Source organism: Crinia signifera, chromosome 2 (genome assembly GCF_055691185.1).
Source record: "Crinia signifera chromosome 2, ASM5569118v1, whole genome shotgun sequence".
In the NCBI taxonomy this organism is placed as follows: domain Eukaryota; kingdom Metazoa; phylum Chordata; class Amphibia; order Anura; family Myobatrachidae; genus Crinia; species Crinia signifera.
The window spans coordinates 324,916,802-324,936,668 of NC_139218.1; the positions used below are offsets into that span (position 1 = coordinate 324,916,802).

At 46.3% G+C, this 19,867-nt stretch overlaps 1 protein-coding gene across 1 annotated transcript in view; it reads right to left on the reverse strand.

The window, feature by feature from the left end:
- The window catches only part of LOC146057722 (retinol dehydrogenase 7-like), a 29,225-nt gene extending 12,930 nt beyond the window's left edge, over positions 1–16,295 (reverse strand). Inside the window, exons 1-2 of the mRNA XM_083169326.1 lie at positions 16,193–16,295; positions 13,007–13,341 (exon numbers count right to left, since the gene is read on the reverse strand). Coding sequence (XP_083025452.1) covers positions 13,007–13,319 — 313 coding nt within the window. The 5' untranslated portion in view covers positions 13,320–13,341; positions 16,193–16,295. The remainder of the gene's footprint in view (positions 1–13,006; positions 13,342–16,192) is intronic.
- Between the last annotated feature and the right edge of the window lie 3,572 nt (positions 16,296–19,867).

Sequence of the window (19,867 nt, forward strand, 5' to 3'; positions counted from 1 at the left end):
TACACTATTACCGGTTTTCACTGTAGTAGGAGACTATGGAAAACCATTCATTCGAAAAGTCAAACAGGATGATAGATGGTGGCAGCCAGCGTTGATGAAGGAGCCCAGCCATACAGACTTGGCGGTTTTGAGCTGAAAGCAACTCAAATGGCAAAAAGTGAGTTGCTTTCGGTTTAAAATCTACTAGGGTGTATGGTCCTTTAGATCCGAGCGGCTGGATTGGATCACCTTCATGGCGATGGTGGATAAACTGGATGGGGGCTTTATACTACCTGGAGCCTGGATATCTACAAGGGTATGTTGTTTCCAATGTTCTGGCATAATATATATATATATATATATATATATATATATATATATATATATATATATATATATATATATATATATATATATATATATATATATATATATATATATATATATATATATATATAGCATGAGGGAGAATCACTGGCACTCGTCGGACTTCACAGCATAAAGAACTGACAGACACCGTCTGTAAGCAACGTTTCGGTTTAATTAACCGTTTTCAAGCTCAACATATCATGATACAAATACATACATATATAGACAAAGACATGATACCACTCACCAACCCCCGTGCACCGGCCGCCAGCATCCGTCCCTCCGCCCGGATCACATGACGTCATCAGTCTGAGACGCGCACACCCTGGTGCGTCCGGCATGCTGGACTGGTTGCTAGGCGACCTGAAAAAACAACAACCAGAAGCAAACTGTGATTAAAAAACACTGTACATCCCGCTTTGTATATCATATCAATATATGCAGCAAACATAAAAAGACTCATTGTTTATTGAGACTGTCATTTAAGGAAGACTGGGACTGAGCGTCTTGATAGCATGCAAGCCATACGATAGGGAAGTGAAAACAATCTGCATCTGGTTACATGTTTGTTTAAGAGGGCATAAGTGTGGTGAGAAAGGGATCATAAGTAGCAGTGGAAACTGCACGATTCGTTTAACCCGTAAGGGTGGACTGTATTTAAACGGTGAATCCATTTGGTTTCACGTCGTAGTAAAGCTTTATCCCGATCACCTCCCCTTAAGGGGGATGTGGTCAATCATTTTGTAGCGTAAAGTTGATAGATTATGTTTACATTCCCTAAAATGTCTGGGGACTGGTTGTTCTGTTGGGCCAATCTTACCATCCAAAGCTGCTCTAATATGTGACCTATGGCCTGCCATCCTGGTTTTAAATTGACATGTGGTTTTGCCCACGTATAGGAGGCCGCACGGACATCTGATAAAATAGATGACATGTGTCGACGAACATGTCAACACATGTTTAATTTTAATCCTCTCACCGGTATGCGGGTGTGGGAAACTGTCACCAGTCTCAAGAAAACTGCATGTAGTACATTTTGTGCATTTATAACAACCAGGTTTGCGTTGCAAAAAATGACTGGGAGAGGGAGTAATGATATTTGAAATATCATTATGCACTAAGATGTCTTTGAGGTTACGTTGTCGTTTGTAACTCGGGAGAATCTCATGGTGGGCAAAAGTTTTCAAATCAGGATCCTTAGTAATAATGGGCCATAGGTTTTTGGCAGCTTTTGAAATGGTTTGGGCAGCATCATTATATGATTGTACAAAGGTAATTTTGTTATCTAGCCGTTTGGTTTCCTTTTGTGTCAGGGTGCTTTCTCTTGGGATATTTAGTGCTTTGCTTTTAGCTTTAAATAGATCTTGCGATCTGTATCCCCTACTGATAAATTTGACAATCATTTTATCAATCTCAACTTCAGCCTCCACGGGATCATCACATATACGTCTGACTCTAAGAAACTGGGAGAAAGGGAGACCTCTCTTAGAGGACTCAGGAGGCGCACTAGAACAATGTAGCAAGGTGTTTCTGTCAGTGGGTTTAGTATAGAGACTGGTCGGAATTCTGTTATCACGTATGGATATGCGTACATCCAAATAGTGTACAGATTGGTTGCTAATTTCATGGGTAAATTTAATGGTGGAATCTTTAGCATTGATCCCATCAATGAGATTGACCAGTTCTTCTCTAGTACCCACCCAGACGATCAGTAGGTCGTCTATATATCTTAGAAACAATTTAATCTTGTTGGAAATCTCCGGATTGTCAAAAAAGAATAGTTGCTCAATATGAAACATGTAAGCATTAGCAAACGCAGGAGCTACGCAAGACCCCATTGCGCAGCCCCTGCGTTGCAGATACCAACTCTTGTCAAACAAAAAGTAATTTTTTTCAAGTGTCATAGACAATAATTTGATGAACAGATCTATGTCTGGACCTTTATAGGCAGGGCTGTTCTGTAACAGATGCTTGGCTGCCTCAATCCCGTCCTTGTGCGGAATGTTCGTATATAAGCTGGTTATGTCAAGGGTACATAACAAGCAATTATCTGGAAGGTCAGTCAGATTTTTCAATTTATTAATCATGCTCGTAGTGTCTTTCAAATACGTGGTTTGCGCTTGTATTGTGGGTTGAAAGTGGAAGTCCAAGTATTTCGCCACTTTATAGAACACAGAATCTCGTGCTGCAATAATAGGACGTCCCGGGGGGTTTTCAGCGTTCTTATGCAATTTTGGGATGGAATACAACACGGGGGCGATGGGATGTTAAATGATCAGAGCATCGGCAATCGATTTGGCAAGGAGTCCGTCAGCAACTGCCCGTAGTAGTGTTTGCTTAAGTTCTTCATTATACTCAAAGGTGGGGTTGTTGGATAAACGAGTGTACACTTCTTCATCCGATAGTTGTCGGAGGAGCTCATTCTGATATTGGTCAATATCTTGTATGACGATTCCTCCGCCTTTATCGGCGGGGCGAATCGTGATAGTGGGGTCAGAGCTTAACTTTTGCAGACAGTCCAATTGAATTCTAGATAAATTGGATGGTTTATTGATCGGTCTGTGTCCCTCCGTTATTGCCTGATGATCAAGTGCTTTATTATACACTTTGAGTGATAGATTATTGGAGTTGGGGTCGAAGGAGGACTGTGGGCGGAATAAGGTTTTATCAACATTTTCTTCCTCTGTTGACACGATGTCGGCTTTTTTAGAAAAAAATTCTTTTAGCCTGAGTTTCCTGTTGAATTTGTATGATTCAATTTTCCAGGTAAAGTCATCGAATTTAGGAGAGGGTATGAACGACAGGCCTTTGCTAAGTACTGTCATCTCGTCCACAGACAGTTCTCTCTTCGACAAATTGAAAACTACAAGTAGTTCAACAGGAAACTCAGGCTAAAAGAATTTTTTTTCTAAAAAAGCCGACGTGTCAACAGAGGAAGAAAATGTTGATAAAACCTTATTCCGCCCACAGTCCTCCTTCGACCCCAACTCCAATAATCTATCACTCAAAGTGTATAATAAAGCACTTGATCATCAGGCAATAACGGAGGGACACAGACCGATCAATAAACCATCCAATTTATCTAGAATTCAATTGGACTGTCTGCAAAAGTTAAGCTCTGACCCCACTATCACGATTCGCCCCGCCGATAAAGGCGGAGGAATCGTCATACAAGATATTGACCAATATCAGAATGAGCTCCTCCGACAACTATCGGATGAAGAAGTGTACACTCGTTTATCCAACAACCCCACCTTTGAGTATAATGAAGAACTTAAGCAAACACTACTACGGGCAGTTGCTGACGGACTCCTTGCCAAATCGATTGCCGATGCTCTGATCATTTAACATCCCATCGCCCCCGTGTTGTATTCCATCCCAAAATTGCATAAGAACGCTGAAAACCCCCCGGGACGTCCTATTATTGCAGCACGAGATTCTGTGTTCTATAAAGTGGCGAAATACTTGGACTTCCACTTTCAACCCACAATACAAGCGCAAACCACGTATTTGAAAGACACTACGAGCATGATTAATAAATTGAAAAATCTGACTGACCTTCCAGATAATTGCTTGTTATGTACCCTTGACATAACCAGCTTATATACGAACATTCCGCACAAGGACGGGATTGAGGCAGCCAAGCATCTGTTACAGAACAGCCCTGCCTATAAAGGTCCAGACATAGATCTGTTCATCAAATTATTGTCTATGACACTTGAAAAAAATTACTTTTTGTTTGACAAGAGTTGGTATCTGCAACGCAGGGGCTGCGCAATGGGGTCTTGCGTAGCTCCTGCGTTTGCTAATGCTTACATGTTTCATATTGAGCAACTATTCTTTTTTGACAATCCGGAGATTTCCAACAAGATTAAATTGTTTCTAAGATATATAGACGACCTACTGATCGTCTGGGTGGGTACTAGAGAAGAACTGGTCAATCTCATTGATGGGATCAATGCTAAAGATTCCACCATTAAATTTACCCATGAAATTAGCAACCAATCTGTACACTATTTGGATGTACGCATATCCATACGTGATAACAGAATTACGACCAGTCTCTATACTAAACCCACTGACAGAAACACCTTGCTACATTGTTCTAGTGCGCCTCCTGAGTCCTCTAAGAGAGGTCTCCCTTTCTCCCAGTTTCTTAGAGTCAGACGTATATGTGATGATCCCGTGGAGGCTGAAGTTGAGATTGATAAAATGATTGTCAAATTTATCAGTAGGGGATACAGATCGCAAGATCTATTTAAAGCTAAAAGCAAAGCACTAAATATCCCAAGAGAAAGCACCCTGACACAAAAGGAAACCAAACGGCTAGATAACAAAATTACCTTTGTACAATCATATAATGATGCTGCCCAAACCATTTCAAAAGCTGCCAAAAACCTATGGCCCATTATTACTAAGGATCCTGATTTGAAAACTTTTGCCCACCATGAGATTCTCCCGAGTTACAAACGACAACGTAACCTCAAAGACATCTTAGTGCATAATGATATTTCAAATATCATTACTCCCTCTCCCAGTCATTTTTTGCAACGCAAACCTGGTTGTTATAAATGCACAAAATGTACTACATGCAGTTTTCTTGAGACTGGTGACAGTTTCCCACACCCGCATACCGGTGAGAGGATTAAAATTAAACATGTGTTGACATGTTCGTCGACACATGTCATCTATTTTATCAGATGTCCGTGCGGCCTCCTATACGTGGGCAAAACCACATGTCAATTTAAAACCAGGATGGCAGGCAGGGGCGGATTGGCCATTAAAGGCACCGGGAAGTTTCCCGGGAGGCCGGCCGAATCTGAGGCTGAAAACTGAGTAAAGGGGCCGGCCACTGCGGAGTTATGGGTAGCAGTGGCCGTGCCCGGAAGCAGTTCCACGGCTCCAGCTTTGTGAGCATAACAGCCCCTCTTCCTGCTCCCCGCATTACAGGGAGAGGAGGCCAGCCGAGCAGACACCTGCAGCAGCTCAGGTGGTGGAGCTGCGGCTGTAAAGACAGCGGGGGGTGCCGCACGAGGATCGGCACAACATCAAAGGAGCCCAGGGGAGCCAGAAGCGGAGGAGCAGCAGAGAGCCTCCCTCCCCCTTGTTGCTGCTGCTGCTGCTCTCAGTGCGTGGCTGCTGCTGCCTGTCACACTACTGGCAGCAGCGCCAGCATCCTGAAGCTCCTTCCCACTTCCCAGCTCCCATGTCCCCTTTAACTACTTCAGTGTCAATCCAGCAGACACCGAAAAGGGGGAGGAGCTACACGGGATGGATGGGCGGAGCTACACGGGGCGAGGGGGCGGAGCTACACTGAAACACAGCAGGGATGAAGAAAGCAGAGGATGAGAGCTGCCACAGAGTTTAAGGTAAAAAAAAAAAAGTGTGTGTGAGAGAGTAGTACTGTCACCAAATTATGTCCAGATGGAGCCATCCTCATTGTACCTGTCCCCGGCGTGCCAATCACCACGGTGCGCTGGGGATTCTGGCATGTGTGCATCTCTGATGCTTGCCCGCCCAATTCCCGGCAATGGACATGCAAGTGTCCGAGACGCTTGCATGTCCATTTATGCTGGCGGGGTGCTCACCAGATCGGAGCATCTGGTGCGCCAGCGACAACAATGAGGCTGGCTCCATCTGTAAAAGCAGCGTAGGAATGTCGGTAACCAGGGGTGTAAGTACGGTGGTACGGCTTTCCGGTAAAACATATTGTGCCGGTACCCCATACCGCCATAACAACTACCCCCCAAGTGCTTTCTGCGCATGCGCGCATATGTAAGTGGCGCAACTCCTCTTTCTTCTGCTCGATCTCTGCCCGCACCTTACGTTACAGACCTCGGATCTCCTCCGCGCTGGGTGCCTCAAACAGGGCGCTGGGATTCTGCATCTCGGTCACTTTATCCGCCATGACAGCTGCTACTGACATCGCATTCAGGCGCAGCTGAACTACACTTCCAGTCACTCATTACGAGTCACAGCAACGCATTAGCAGCCTAGGGACACCCCGAGGCATGATGGGAATTGTAGTTTGTCAAAAGTTAAAGAGGGCGAGAGCGCTGCAGCCGAAGTTCTGTGTCATGTGACCATCGCTGCTGACACGTGGCCCGGAAATGTCAGAGGCTGAGCACCAGTGGCACTGGAGCAGCATATGTAGCGGTGCATGGAGGGTGGTATGTGTGTGACTGGCTGGCTTGCTCTCTTTAAGCAGCCATTTGTACTTAGTTGTACAGTAAGTTCACTAACACTTCAATAACTGCCGCGAGCTGAATGTTAATACCATCAGTGGTGCAAGTATGGGTCCCCTGTGGAACTACAGATCCCAGCGTGTCCTGTCAGTGATGCCTGGCCCTAAGCTAGCTTCCTTACAGCAACAAGCTGCTATCATCTGGCATTTGCATGCAAGCCCTGGCAGAGCATGTGACCCTTGGCATACAGCATGCAGTCCCTCACAGAAAGCATGTGACCCCTGGCATCAAGCATTAAACATTGAAATCCCTGGCATTGAGCATGAAACCCATAGCAACGAGTATGTAGGTAAGCGGCACTTATGTGGCATATTATGTACAGTAGTGAGCATTACAGCATGTGTTATTATATGTAATGGGCATTACAGTGCGTGGCATAATGGTGTTTGGTATATAACGTGTAATGGGCATTACGGTGTGGGGAGCATTGGGTAATTGCCATCACAGTATGGGGTGCAATGGGCATCAAGGTGTGCAGAATAATGTGTAATTAGCATCACAATGTGCAATCTGCAGGTACACAATACATTCAAGGTACAGGCCACGCCCCCTTATGATAGGCCACACGCCTAATTTTTCAGCGCGCCTCCGGCGCGCACAAGCATACAGCCTTCCGAAAGGATGGGGGGTATGGGCTAGTGCTCTGGACTTGCCCCCTAGGCTAAAAGTTGCCAGCCAGCCCCTGGTGGGCGTCACGTATAGTCAGCGCTACTACTGAGGTAACAGTGGGCATTATGTATAAGCAATACTACTACTGTGGACATTTTGTGTAATGGGCCCTAATGTGAAGCGGAATGTGAATAAGGGGCACTAGGTGCTGTGCAGGGTAATAACTAGGTGTGTGCCAGTGGTGCCTTCCCCTTTTGCCCTGTGGGTACATCATGTGGTCCAGCAGCTGCAGTTATTGATTGGCTGTTGGACTGAGAGCTCTGATTGGCTCAAAAGCTGGTGCCATATTTAAAAATCTATTCAGTGCCTCTGCAGGCTCTGCTGGGCTCAGGGCTGGACAGGACTGGATTACACAGTGAGCAGTACTGAAGGCATACTGCATTGGGCACTTCTCTGGCCATTGTGTAAGGGACACTACTGGTGGCATTATGTGTATAAGCAGGAGTACTTGGGGCATTACACATAGCATAATGTGATATGGGCATTAAAGTGTGCAGAATATTGTATAAGGGGAATTACGCAGTGTGGCATAATGTGTAAGCGCATCTCAATGTGTGGCATAATGTGAAATAGGCAGTACTGTGTGGCAGTACCATGTGTGCCATAATGTGTAATGGGCATTACGGTGTTATTGGTACTGTCACGTTGCCACACCCTTCTCCCAGTTCTCGCTGTGGTAGTGGGGCAATCACAAATTCACTTTCTGGCACAGGGCCCCAAAATGTCTAATTATGGCACTGGTGCTATATAATGTGCATAAGATGGTGTACTGTGTGGTTTAATTTGAAATGAGTGTACTATTGTGTGGCCACGTCCCTTCCTTGTGAGACCACACATCTGTTTTTTGGGTGCGTGGTCCCTTTGTAAAGTATGAGAGGGCGCTGAACACCCTAGCATCGGCCCTGACCACTAGGGTTACCACCTAGTCCCTTTAATTCCGGACACATATTAATTGCACAGGTTCTGTGGCTGGCTGACTTCAGGACTCCACTTCACCTGATTTTAAACTGCCACAGAACCTGTGTAATTAACATGTGTCCGGAATTAAAGGGACTAGGTGGTAACCCTACTGACCACAAATGTGTTTTTCTAATGCATTCCATCCCAGAATCGTAGCGCCGTGCTCCACACAGCATTTTACCGTGATTCGATGGCCTGTGGGGTGATAGCAAAGCCGACATAATGTAATTGTAATTTAATATGGCTCCTCCTCCCCACAGGCCCAAGAATTGCAGTAAAACACAATGGAGGGGACTAATTATGTCTAGTCACAACACTGAGCAACCACAAATACTGCTGTTGCTTTGCTGCTTTTCAGGCTCTGAGTCCCAATATTTACAGTAAGTGCAAGTGCGTGTATGAGGCAGCATTTGTATCTACAGATGGCGCCGTTTTCATTCAGCCCAGCAACGCGCCAAGATGGGGACACGCTAGCATCTCACATGCTTGCATGTCCCATTGCCGCGAATGTGGTGCGCAAGTGTCAAGCATGTGTATTTCAGCTAATAATGCTTCAAGACGGGCAGACATGCCACATAGTTGGGTTGAATGAAAATGGCTCCAACTGTACTTGAAATAAATAAGTATATACTGTATATATAGTGGGGGGTTTTCACCACCTTTAGGTGCAAAGGAATATGATATAGATAAAGCAGCGCCACTCAGTGTACCACGCCACCACCCTGGGTTCAAGCCTCTACCCTCCTGTGTCCACACCACCATCTATTACCTTTAATAAAGTTGTGGCAAGCGAATGTGATCCAGTCAGATACCTTAGAAAAGGGTCTGAAATCGCCCCATGTGTACACCCTTTAAGGCTTTAGGAGGTGCTCTCCCTCCTCCCATTGTTCAGAATTATACATGGGCTGAAAACTTCATATACATATGTTTAAGTATATGTATTCAAAGTAATCAGCCCTGTTTCCTGCAGTGTCTGCGGTCAAATTGTTTGGTTCTGTGCAACACCTGTGACTAGGTAGAAACGCGTGCATCTTTCAGCTTCAAGTTCGCAGGTATACTGATGTACGTAGTAACCCCGCCTATTGTTATACTGGCCCTGCCCATTTTGATTTGGTGCTGCCCACATGAGGCCACTTCCAGAAATTTTCCAGGGCCACTTTTGGTCCCCAATCCGCCCCTGATGGCAGGCCATAGGTCACATATTAGAGCAGCTTTGGATGGTAAGATTGGCCCAACAGAACAACCAGTCCCCAGACATTTTAGGGAATGTAAACATAATCTATCAACTTTACGCTACAAAATGATTGACCACATCCCCCTTAAGGGGAGGTGATCGGGATAAAGCTTTACTACGACGTGAAACCAAATGGATTCACCGTTTAAATACAGTCCACCCTTACGGGTTAAACGAATCGTGCAGTTTCCACTGCTACTTATGATCCCTTTCTCACCACACTTATGCCCTCTTAAACAAACATGTAACCAGATGCAGATTGTTTTCACTTCCCTATCGTATGGCTTGCATGCTATCAAGACGCTCAGTCCCAGTCTTCCTTAAATGACAGTCTCAATAAACAATGAGTCTTTTTATGTTTGCTGCATATATTGATATGATATACAAAGCGGGATGTACAGTGTTTTTTAATCACAGTTTGCTTCTGGTTGTTATTTTTTCAGGTCGCCTAGCAACCAGTCCAGCGTGCCGGACGCACCAGGGTGTGCGCGTCTCAGACTGATGACGTCATGTGATCCGGGCGGAGGGACGGATGCTGGCGGCCGGTGCACGGGGGTTGGTGAGTGGTATCATGTCTTTGTCTATATATGTATGTATTTGTATCATGATATGTTGAGCTTGAAAACGGTTAATTAAACCGAAACATTGCTTACAGACGGTGTCTGTCAGTTCTTTATGCTGTGAAGTCCGACGAGTGCCAGTGATTCTCCCTCATGCTATTTATGTACGCGAGTACAACGCAAGGCACCGGGGCCCTTCTTCGACTAATACACCACATAGAGTGCCAGTCCGACATATATATATATATATATATTTCATACCCCCACTATCCACGTCGGCGTGGAGTCGAGAATAGAAAGTGTGGCGAGCGCAGCGAGCCACCGAGCCCGAAGCGTGGCGAGCGCAGCGGTACGCGTCCTACGACCTTTTCATACCCCCACTATCCACGTCGGCGTGGAGTTGAGAATAGAAAGTGTGGCGAACGCAGCGAGCCACCGAGCCCGAAGCGTGGCGAGCCCCGCGTGGGGACGCGGACACCTTCACAGGTATACGCTTCCCAGGTGTCCGCTCGCCACGCTTCGGGCTCGGTGGCTTGCTGCGCTCGCCCGACTTTCATATATATATATATATATATATATATATATATATATATATATATATATATATATATATATATATATATATATATATATATATATATATATATATATATATATATATATATATATATATATATATATATATATATATATATATATATATATATATATATATATATATATATATATATATATATATATATATATATATCTCTTTACCTAGAAGGGCGCCCACGATTTTGATCTTGGGCATCGTAAGGGGAAAAAATCGCGTCGGTCGCATCGCATGCGACCAAAAAAAATCGCATGCGATGCGACCGACGCGATTACCGCGATTTCCCATAGGGAACAATGTTAAATGTCCCAATGGACCAGATTTTCCAAAGGGAACAATGTTAAATGGCCCACAAAGGCCAAATAGGCACCCTGAAGTGTGAAATGCCCCCCCCCCAATTGTTAACGCCACCCCACGATCAACGTGAACCCGAAGCGTGGCGAGCGGCGGCGATACGCGTCCTCCGGCCTTTTCATACCCCCACTATCCACGTCGGCGTGGAGTTGAGAATAGAAAGTGTGGCGAACGCAGCGAGCCACCGAGCCCGAAGCGTGGCGAGCCCCACGTGGGGACGCGGACACCTTCACAGGTATACGCTTCCCCTTGCGGGCTTCACAGGTGTCCGCGTCCGCTCGCCACGCTTCGGGCTCGGTGGCTTGCTGCGCTCGCCACACTTTCTATTCTCAACTCCACGCCGACGTGGATAGTGGGAGTATGAAAAGGTCGTAGGACGCGTACCGCTGCGCTCGCCACGCTTCGGGCTCGGTGGCTCGCTGCGCTCGCCACACTTTCTATTCTCGACCCCACGCCGACGTGGATAGTGGGGGTATGAAAAGGTCGTAGGACGCGTACCGCCGACCCTAGCGGGCTCGCTGCGCTCGCCACGCTTCGGGTTGACGTTGATCGTGGGGTGGCGTTAACAATTAGGGGGGCCATTTCACACTTCAGGGTGGCTATTTGGCCTCTGTGGGCCTTTTAACATTGTTCCCTATGGAAAATCGGGTCAATTGGGACATTTAACATTGTTCCCTATGGGAAATCGCTGTAATCGCGTCGGTCGCATCGCATGCGATTTTTTGGTACATGCGATGCCCGCCCTTCTAGGTAAAGAGTACCACAATATATATATATATATATATATATATATATATATATATATATATATATATATATATATATATATATATATATATATATATATACACACATACACACACACACACGAAGGTGTGGATCAATAAGTACCTTTGTTTGAAGACCATTGAATGAGCAACCTCACATATGTGTGTCCGCTCAGGGGAAAGTAGGCGGTTAGCTGACAACCGGTGATGTCAGCTGCCCGCCCCCCACCTGTCCGTCATGCTGGGCTTTCCCATATGATAAAGAGGCTGCCCGGCACCCCAACCCACTCTTCGGCCCCTGTCCGCTGTGTAGGGTGCATGCACCCGGCAAACAGAATGTTCGGGCAAACATATGCAGGGCCGGCGCTACCATCAGTCAGCTTTAGGCAGCTGCCTAGAGTGCCAGTGCTCTTTGCTCAGCAGGTCCCACTTTGTGCAGTTTACGCCTGCACGTCCTTGTGCCCATTACCACTATCAACAGCCGGCGGCCAACCTTACGCTCACCACAAGCACAAAGCGGGCATAACTGGGGCGGAGGGTAGAGAGCGAGCGTGCTGCACTTACTTAAACTCGTTGTGCCGAACACCCGTCTGGAGCCCCGGCACTTCCGTGGCTCTCCCACAAGTTACAGCAGTGATGCTCTGCCACCGCTACCCGGGCGCTCCTAAAGTACACTGGAAGGAAGGAGTAGAGCAAAACTCTGCCGTCACAGCCGGGCCGCCTACAGGAGGCTAGAAGGAGCTGCCTCCTGCTGTAAGCTCCTCTCTCCTACTGACACCCTATGTGTCAAGAGACAAGTATCTTCTACACTGTAAACCAGTATTGTGTGTTTTATTTTGCCCCCACAATTGGCTGCACACCTAAACTAATAAAACACTCCTTGAAGAGTGTAGTCAGGTCGGTGCTTCAGCGATGTATTGCGCCTTTTTTTCAGGTGAACTTGGAAGGGGGCATAAAAAAACATTGAATTAATGGCAGGTTTTAAAGAGTACTTAGTAGCCCAGAGTGCCACCAATTGTGCGTGTGTGTAAAAGGGGTACTCCGGTTCCTACCACAATCCAAATATATACTGGTAGATTAATTGGCTCCCAACCAAAATGTACCCTAGAATGTCCGTGTGCGCGTGTACATGTGGTAGGGTATCTATAGATTGTAAGCGCCGCTGGGGACTGATGTGAATGTTCAAATATTCTCAGTAAAGCACTGCAGAATATCAGAATACAGTAAATAACTGGTAATAATAATATACACTAAAAATTCATAATAATAGTCACCTGCATTCCCAACAGTGCTGGACACCCACTTGGCAGCAGAGCTTACACTTTTGCCATCAGTAACATCTAGTATTACTGTTTGCATCCTGCTGGAGGTCTCCTTCTTCAGGTTCTCAGCTCCTGTCTCCGTCAGACAGGCAGCCAGAACCTTCATTCCACGTTTGTCCAGCTGCTTCGCCAGCAGGTTCCCAAATCCAGAATCACAACCAGTGATGAAAACATATTTATCTGTGAGGTTCTCCAGCATCTGGCTCTGCCTGTACCATCTGTACAGGAGGATGAGCGCAAGCACCACCAGCACAGGGAGCCACATGATGAAGAATTGTGTTTTTTTCCTGTAACATACAGTAAGTATTTAATTAATCTTATGATGACTTATTATGTATACATATTATACTGCAATACTAGAAAATTAAAATTAATTCCCGTCACAGCAGAATAAATATTTCCAGAATCAGTAAAATACTATGCAGGACTGCTTGTTCAAGAATATATTATTGGACATCCATATTATTGATTGATCTCAATAGTATATGGTTATCTTTTATATTATGACTGTTATCTTGACAGGTATTTTAGTTACCATTCGTTGTTTTAGATGCTTTATTGTGAGATACAATAATTGAGTATTATTGTAAGTCTGTTTAACTGTTATTTCTTGTTTTCTTTGAGGGTAATAATCAGTGGTAGTATTTACCTATGGGCTGCACTGGTAAAATCCGTCACTGTAGTGAAGCCAGATGCAGTCCGTGAGCTCTGGCTTCATTGTGACTGGCAGTGACTTCCTATTGGAAGTCTGACCTGCCAGTCAAGAAGGCAGCCCAAATGGGAGGTGTTCCCTCCCTCCGGGACGCCTCTGTATGGTCTGCCGAGCGAAATCCGGAGATTGCGCATGTGCAGTACCGATATCAGTACTGCGCAGGGGCCGGGACCGTGATTTCCCTTCTATGGATTGTTGCCGAAGCAGCCCATAGAAGCTGCCCACATACACAGTACAGAGGTGTGTACTGCGAATGCGCCAGTCCCGGTGCCTGTCATCATAATACAGATGCCGGGAATGCTCTGTGTGGCAGGAACCAGGAGGACAGCGGCGGCCGCAGCAGCAGGGGGGTGTGTGCCTGCAACGAGGCCAGCGGCAGCCCCCCCTCCCCCCTCCAAAAGTTACGAGCTGCCACTGGTAATAATTAATTGGGGTTAGGCTGCATGGCAGGAGCATTATATTTAGGTTACATGGTAGGAAGGTTAGAGTTCAGCACAAGTGGGGAAGGTTAGACTGTGTGTGTGTGTGTGTGGGGGGGGGTAGCGTTAGGCTGCAGGGAGGGAGGGTTAGGGTTATGCACTTAGAAGGGGGGTGGGGTTACTGTTGGTTTAGGTGCTTGAAGGTTAGGTTGTTGGGTAGGAAAGTTAGGGCTTGACACTGCCAGAGAGAAGGGTCAGAGTTGAGGGGGAGGGGCAAGGGGAAGGTAATTATACTTACTGGATCCCTGTAGGGAATCGCTTCATCAGGATGCCAGTGTCGGTATTCGGACTGCAGACATCCTGTCTGCTGGGCATCTGTACTGTACTTACAGCATCAGAACAGCGTTTGGAGTTGATGTCATCTGCAAGTGCCACTGCACTTGTGTATGACACTTCAGGGGCACTATTGGGGGCATTACATAAACAGCATTATGGGGGGGCAATATATACAGTATGGCCCTACGGGTGTGCAATCTATAATTGCACTATGGGGGGGGGGGGCACTACGCAAATGGCACTAGAGGAGGCTTTATGTAAATGGCACTATGGGGGCTATATGTAAATGGCACTATGGGGGCTATATGTATATGGCCCTATGGGTGGCATTATGTATATTGCACTATGTATATGGCACAATGGGGGCATTATATATTTGGCACTATTGGGAACATTATGTGTAAGCATCACTAAAATGCCATGGGGGGGGGGGGGGGGGGGGCAGAGGGACACAACATTTGTAGTTACACCATATAATATATAATTACACTTTACAATAAAACCAGATTGTAGCACATACTGTCTTTCTGTCTCTCTCTCTGTAGGCAGAATATACCAGGCACGGTACACCTGCCACCCATTGCGACGATACTAATTGCATATTTACTAACATATGCGATTAGTAACACAAAGGGTCGCTATCCCTATAAGAGCTGCCATCTGCAATATGCTCCGGTGCCTGATGGGAGTAGGCACAATAGGGGGGAGGGAGTGACACCATGAGTCACTACACCGGGTGACACCAACCCTAGTAAAGATATGTCCTCATACATCTAGCCACAATATGTTATGTTATGCAGGGAGAGATGCCTGGCGTGAGTGATCCGCCAGGTCCCCTGCAATTTTGATTGTGACAGTCATCTTCATCACAGCACAATACCAGGGGTGCTGCCAGTTCAGCTTGGCCCTGGCAAAACAGAGGGTATGGCCAAGGAGAGGAGGTATGACCAATGGGCGGAGGCATGGCAGGGAACGCCGGTGTCTGATCTGGCAGCCGGTGGGGTACACCCCCGCTCATCACACCGCACTGAGCAGCGTGTGCAGGGTTGGAAAGAGAGAGACTGCTGCAGCAACAGGGGAGTGGGACTCGGGGCCCCGTCCCCAGAAAAACTGCAGAGAGTCTCTGGAGAGGAGACCGTAACAGTAGGCAAGTAAGCTACATTAGTATGCACCAGGAGAATGTGCTGATTAATTTGTTATGCAACACTTGGACAGTATATTGTATCTGGTTGAGTCTGTGTACGCAGCACAATGGAACTTGTATTGTATGAAAGCTGCAGCTGCTACATTCTAGCATTTCACATACAGATTCAGAAACGCAGTCACACACATATCACAAGTGTCACATATCAAATCTATCAGCACAGTATCCTGGTGCATCCTAGTCAAATTAGAAATACACAAAAAAAGATACCAGTAGAGTCAGAAGGGACCTGGCGCACAGAGAGAGGCTGTTTGGAACGAATGCAGCACTGCACATCTGTAATTATCTGCAATAATTACTTTCAATTAGAACTTCTGTTTAAGGTGTACCAGAGTAGCCAGATTTTGTAAAAGAAAAAGTTCAAAGAGGACTCATGAATTCTCCTCGTACAATTATAATAGATTAAAGCCTCAATATCTGTAGAGGCTAATAACTCTTCAGCATAAATTATGTTGTGATGAACTCACCTCTAATCCAGAATAAAAATATATAGTAGTATTTAAGTAGCACAGGTACAGTACAGCCCTCATTCACCGTAGTGCAGAAGAGAGACAGAGTGATCTACTAAATAAACACAAGAGTATTTTTAAGCACAGAAGGGAGGAGCCCACACAGCCAAAATCAGACACATACAGTATGTCAGAGCAGCTCTACTAGGGGAAAATAATGTAACTGGAAGATTTTGCTAAGCAACAAACATTGGACTGAAACAGCACATTTACATACCTCCCAACTTTGAAGAGGGACGCTGAAAATATTGTGGGCCGTGGCCAGAGGCGTAACTAGAACTTTGTGGGCCCCATAGCAACATTTTTGAAGGGCCCCCCAAATCAGGCTTACACAAGAGAGGGTATTAAGCAGTGACGTTTAGTGAGTTAGAGACAGATTTACACTCACATACTGTATAGATGAACTTAACATTCATGTGGACATTATACACAGGTGCAGCAGTATATACTGCTGGTAATCTGGTGAGTTGTGATCAGAAATGTGCAGGAAAGTTAGGCAGATAAGGCAGTGTCTCATCTGTCAATCTTTTTGCTCCAGAGTTTTGACTCTAAAAATAATTTTAATAAAATATATTTATCATATGTCCATTGTATTTTTCTTATCATTTTTAGAGACAAAACGCTGAAGTCTGACAGGAGAGGTTCTGCCTTAGCTGATTGCACCTCACTGGTAAAGCTTGTTTCGCACATGAGGTGTGGATAGTGTAGTGTGATTAGACAGAGAGTGGCAGCGGAAGTAGAGACAGAGAGAAAGGCAGTGAGGATGGGAAGAAAGACAGCAGGGACCTAGAGACACAGAGAGGGACAGCTGGAACGTAGAGACAGAGAGGGACAGCTGGAACGTACAGACAGAGAGGGACAGCTGGAACGTACAGACAGAGAGGGACAGCTGGAACGTACAGACAGAGAGGGACAGCTGGAACGTAGAGACAGAGAGGGACAGCTGGAACGTACAGTAGAGACAGAGAGGGACAGCTGGAATGTAGAGACAGGCAGAAGGGGTATGGAGACAGAGGTGGTATGGAGATAGAGGTGACATGTAGATAGAGGTAAAAGGGGCATGAAGACAGAGGGGGTGTACAGAGCCAGAAAGAGGGGGCACAGAGGAAAGGACAGAGGGGACACAAAGGCAAGAGCAAAGGGGGCACTGAGGCAAGAGCAGAGGGGGCACGGAGGCAAGGGCAGGGTGGGTATGATGATTGAGACATGGGGGCATGGAGACAGAGGGGGCATGGAGGAAGAAGGGGCATGGCAATGGAGACAGGGGGCATGGAGACAGAGGGGGCATGGAGGAAGAGGGGCCATGGCGATGGAGATAGGGAGGCATGTAGACAGAGGGGGGTATGGAGACTGAGGGGGCATGGAGAAAGAGTGGGCATGGAGAAAGAGGGGGCATGGCAACGGAGACAGGGGGCATGGAGCCAGAGGAGGGCATGGAGGAAGAGGGTGCACAGAGGCAGGGGCATGGAGATGGGACAAAGTGGACACGGAAGTAAGGGCAGAGCAGGGACAGATTGTGCATGATGTGATCAAAAAGGTAGAAACAGCAGGTGCTTGGCTGCAGTCGTCCCCCCCCCCCCCCCAAGACTCACACTGGCATGTAGTAGTGCTGTCCGGGGACTATGTGACTAACCTGCTCAGATTGTGCGGTGGGGTGCGATGCACTTGTGCCGTGCCGCTGCGGAGCTACCCCATGACTCGCAGGATGATGACATCATCATCTTGCGAGTCTCTTTACATTACGCAGCCACAGCGCAGCGCTGACAGTGCTGGCTCCCCGCACGGCGCACAGTGACAGCACACTCCCTGTCTGGATGCCGGCGATTGTAGCCCGTTGCCGCCGCACCTCTACACTGCACAGTCACACAGGAAGTGCGGCAAGCAGGCAACATCGCCACCTATGATAAAAGGGATCAGTAAACAAAGGGTGTGGGGGATTGCCTGCTGGGCTCACGGGCCCCCCAAACGGCCGGGCCCCATAGCAGCTGCATCCCCTGCACCCTCCATAGTTACGCCACTGGCCGTGGCCTATCAGAAAGGGGACATTGCTTATACTCGCCACGCTTTTGCCCCTTTTTGCCGCTGTGGGGGCATGAACCGGTGAGAGGGTGGACTCCCAACTGCCCCCCCCCCCTCCCCCTGGGAGGGACGCAGGAATGTCCCCAAAAATGGGACATTCCTGCGGAAAGCAGGACAGTTGGGAGGTATGCACTTAGCAGCACCCCTGGATTGATACTGCACACTTAGCAGCACAGTACAAGGACAGACAGAACAGTACTCTCTGGTTTTGGGGGCACAACTTATTCAGAATTTCTTTAAAATTTAACTTTTAATTATATCTTAGATAAAGAATAAAATTAAATTACAGCACATATACAATGACATACAAATACATGAAACAAAAATGATAATCGCCACTCTTTATAAATATTGGGCGGTTTTTGAGCAACTGACAGATAAATTAACTTTTGCAAAAATATATACTTTTTGGTTAATGTATTACTCCAATATTGCAAATATCCTCTTGTGACTTTCAATTTCCTTGACTGTGTGTAAAATCAATAATCAGATTAGTCACAGACAGAATATTGGTGCATGCCCTGTGAGTTAGAGCACAGTGGGAGATAGCAGAATATCTCTCCCTGTGTTTAGTGACACTTTTCTATAAACTTTTGTCTCTGACTGCATATACTGTATATTAAAGAGTCAGGTTTGCAAATGCAAAGGATGAATAGATATTAGTGCATGCACTTTATATTAGAGCACAGTGGGAGATAGCGGAATATCTTCCCCTGTGCTTAGTGACACCCTATAACAGATATTTCTAAACACTGTTTGATTGCAGTGTTAATTGGATAACAATATGGGTAATAGATGAATTATATTGAAAACCTGACACTGACACAAGAATAATGATATATTCAAATTGCTTTCTGGTTAATACCAGTGTATACGAAAAATGCAGATGGTATGTCTGCGGTGCCTCTCAGAAAAGTGATAAATGGTGGGAAAACAACCCCCACCGGTTTTAGGGACTGCTGCTTGTCTGGGATAACCGTGGTTTTTACAAGTGAGCGAGTACCTTTTCCTGAATAATAGGGTAGAAATTAAGGTATTACTTCTGTCCCTTTCCTAAAAAGGAAATATGCCCTGTTGATACAAGTTCAGTGCAGGGTATTCACCTTAAGTACTTGGGATGAGTGCGTACCAGTGAGAAAAAATTAGGTGTATAGAATTAATATAGAGAAAATAGCCAAGCCTCTTATCCCTCTAGAGCAGGGAACCTCAAACTATTTTGCTCTGGGACCCCATCAGACAATAAAAATAATTTCAGGACCCCAGCAAGTTACTGCAGAAGGTCATCACATAACATGTGTAGTCAGCAGACAGGACATGCATGGTGCAGCAGCATTGTGGAGGCTCAAAATGATTGGAGGAGTCTAAAATAACAGACAATTCAACAGATTTTACAGAAAAGTCATCCACCTGATGGTCAGCAACATGGAGTCGCGACCCCATGCTGAGCAGGTCGGGACCCACTTTGGGGTCAGGACCCACAGTTTGAGAACCCCTGCTCTAGAGCATGCTGCTGCTCCCCACTTGCCCTTGGGTATTGGTGGGGGGTGAGCGGTA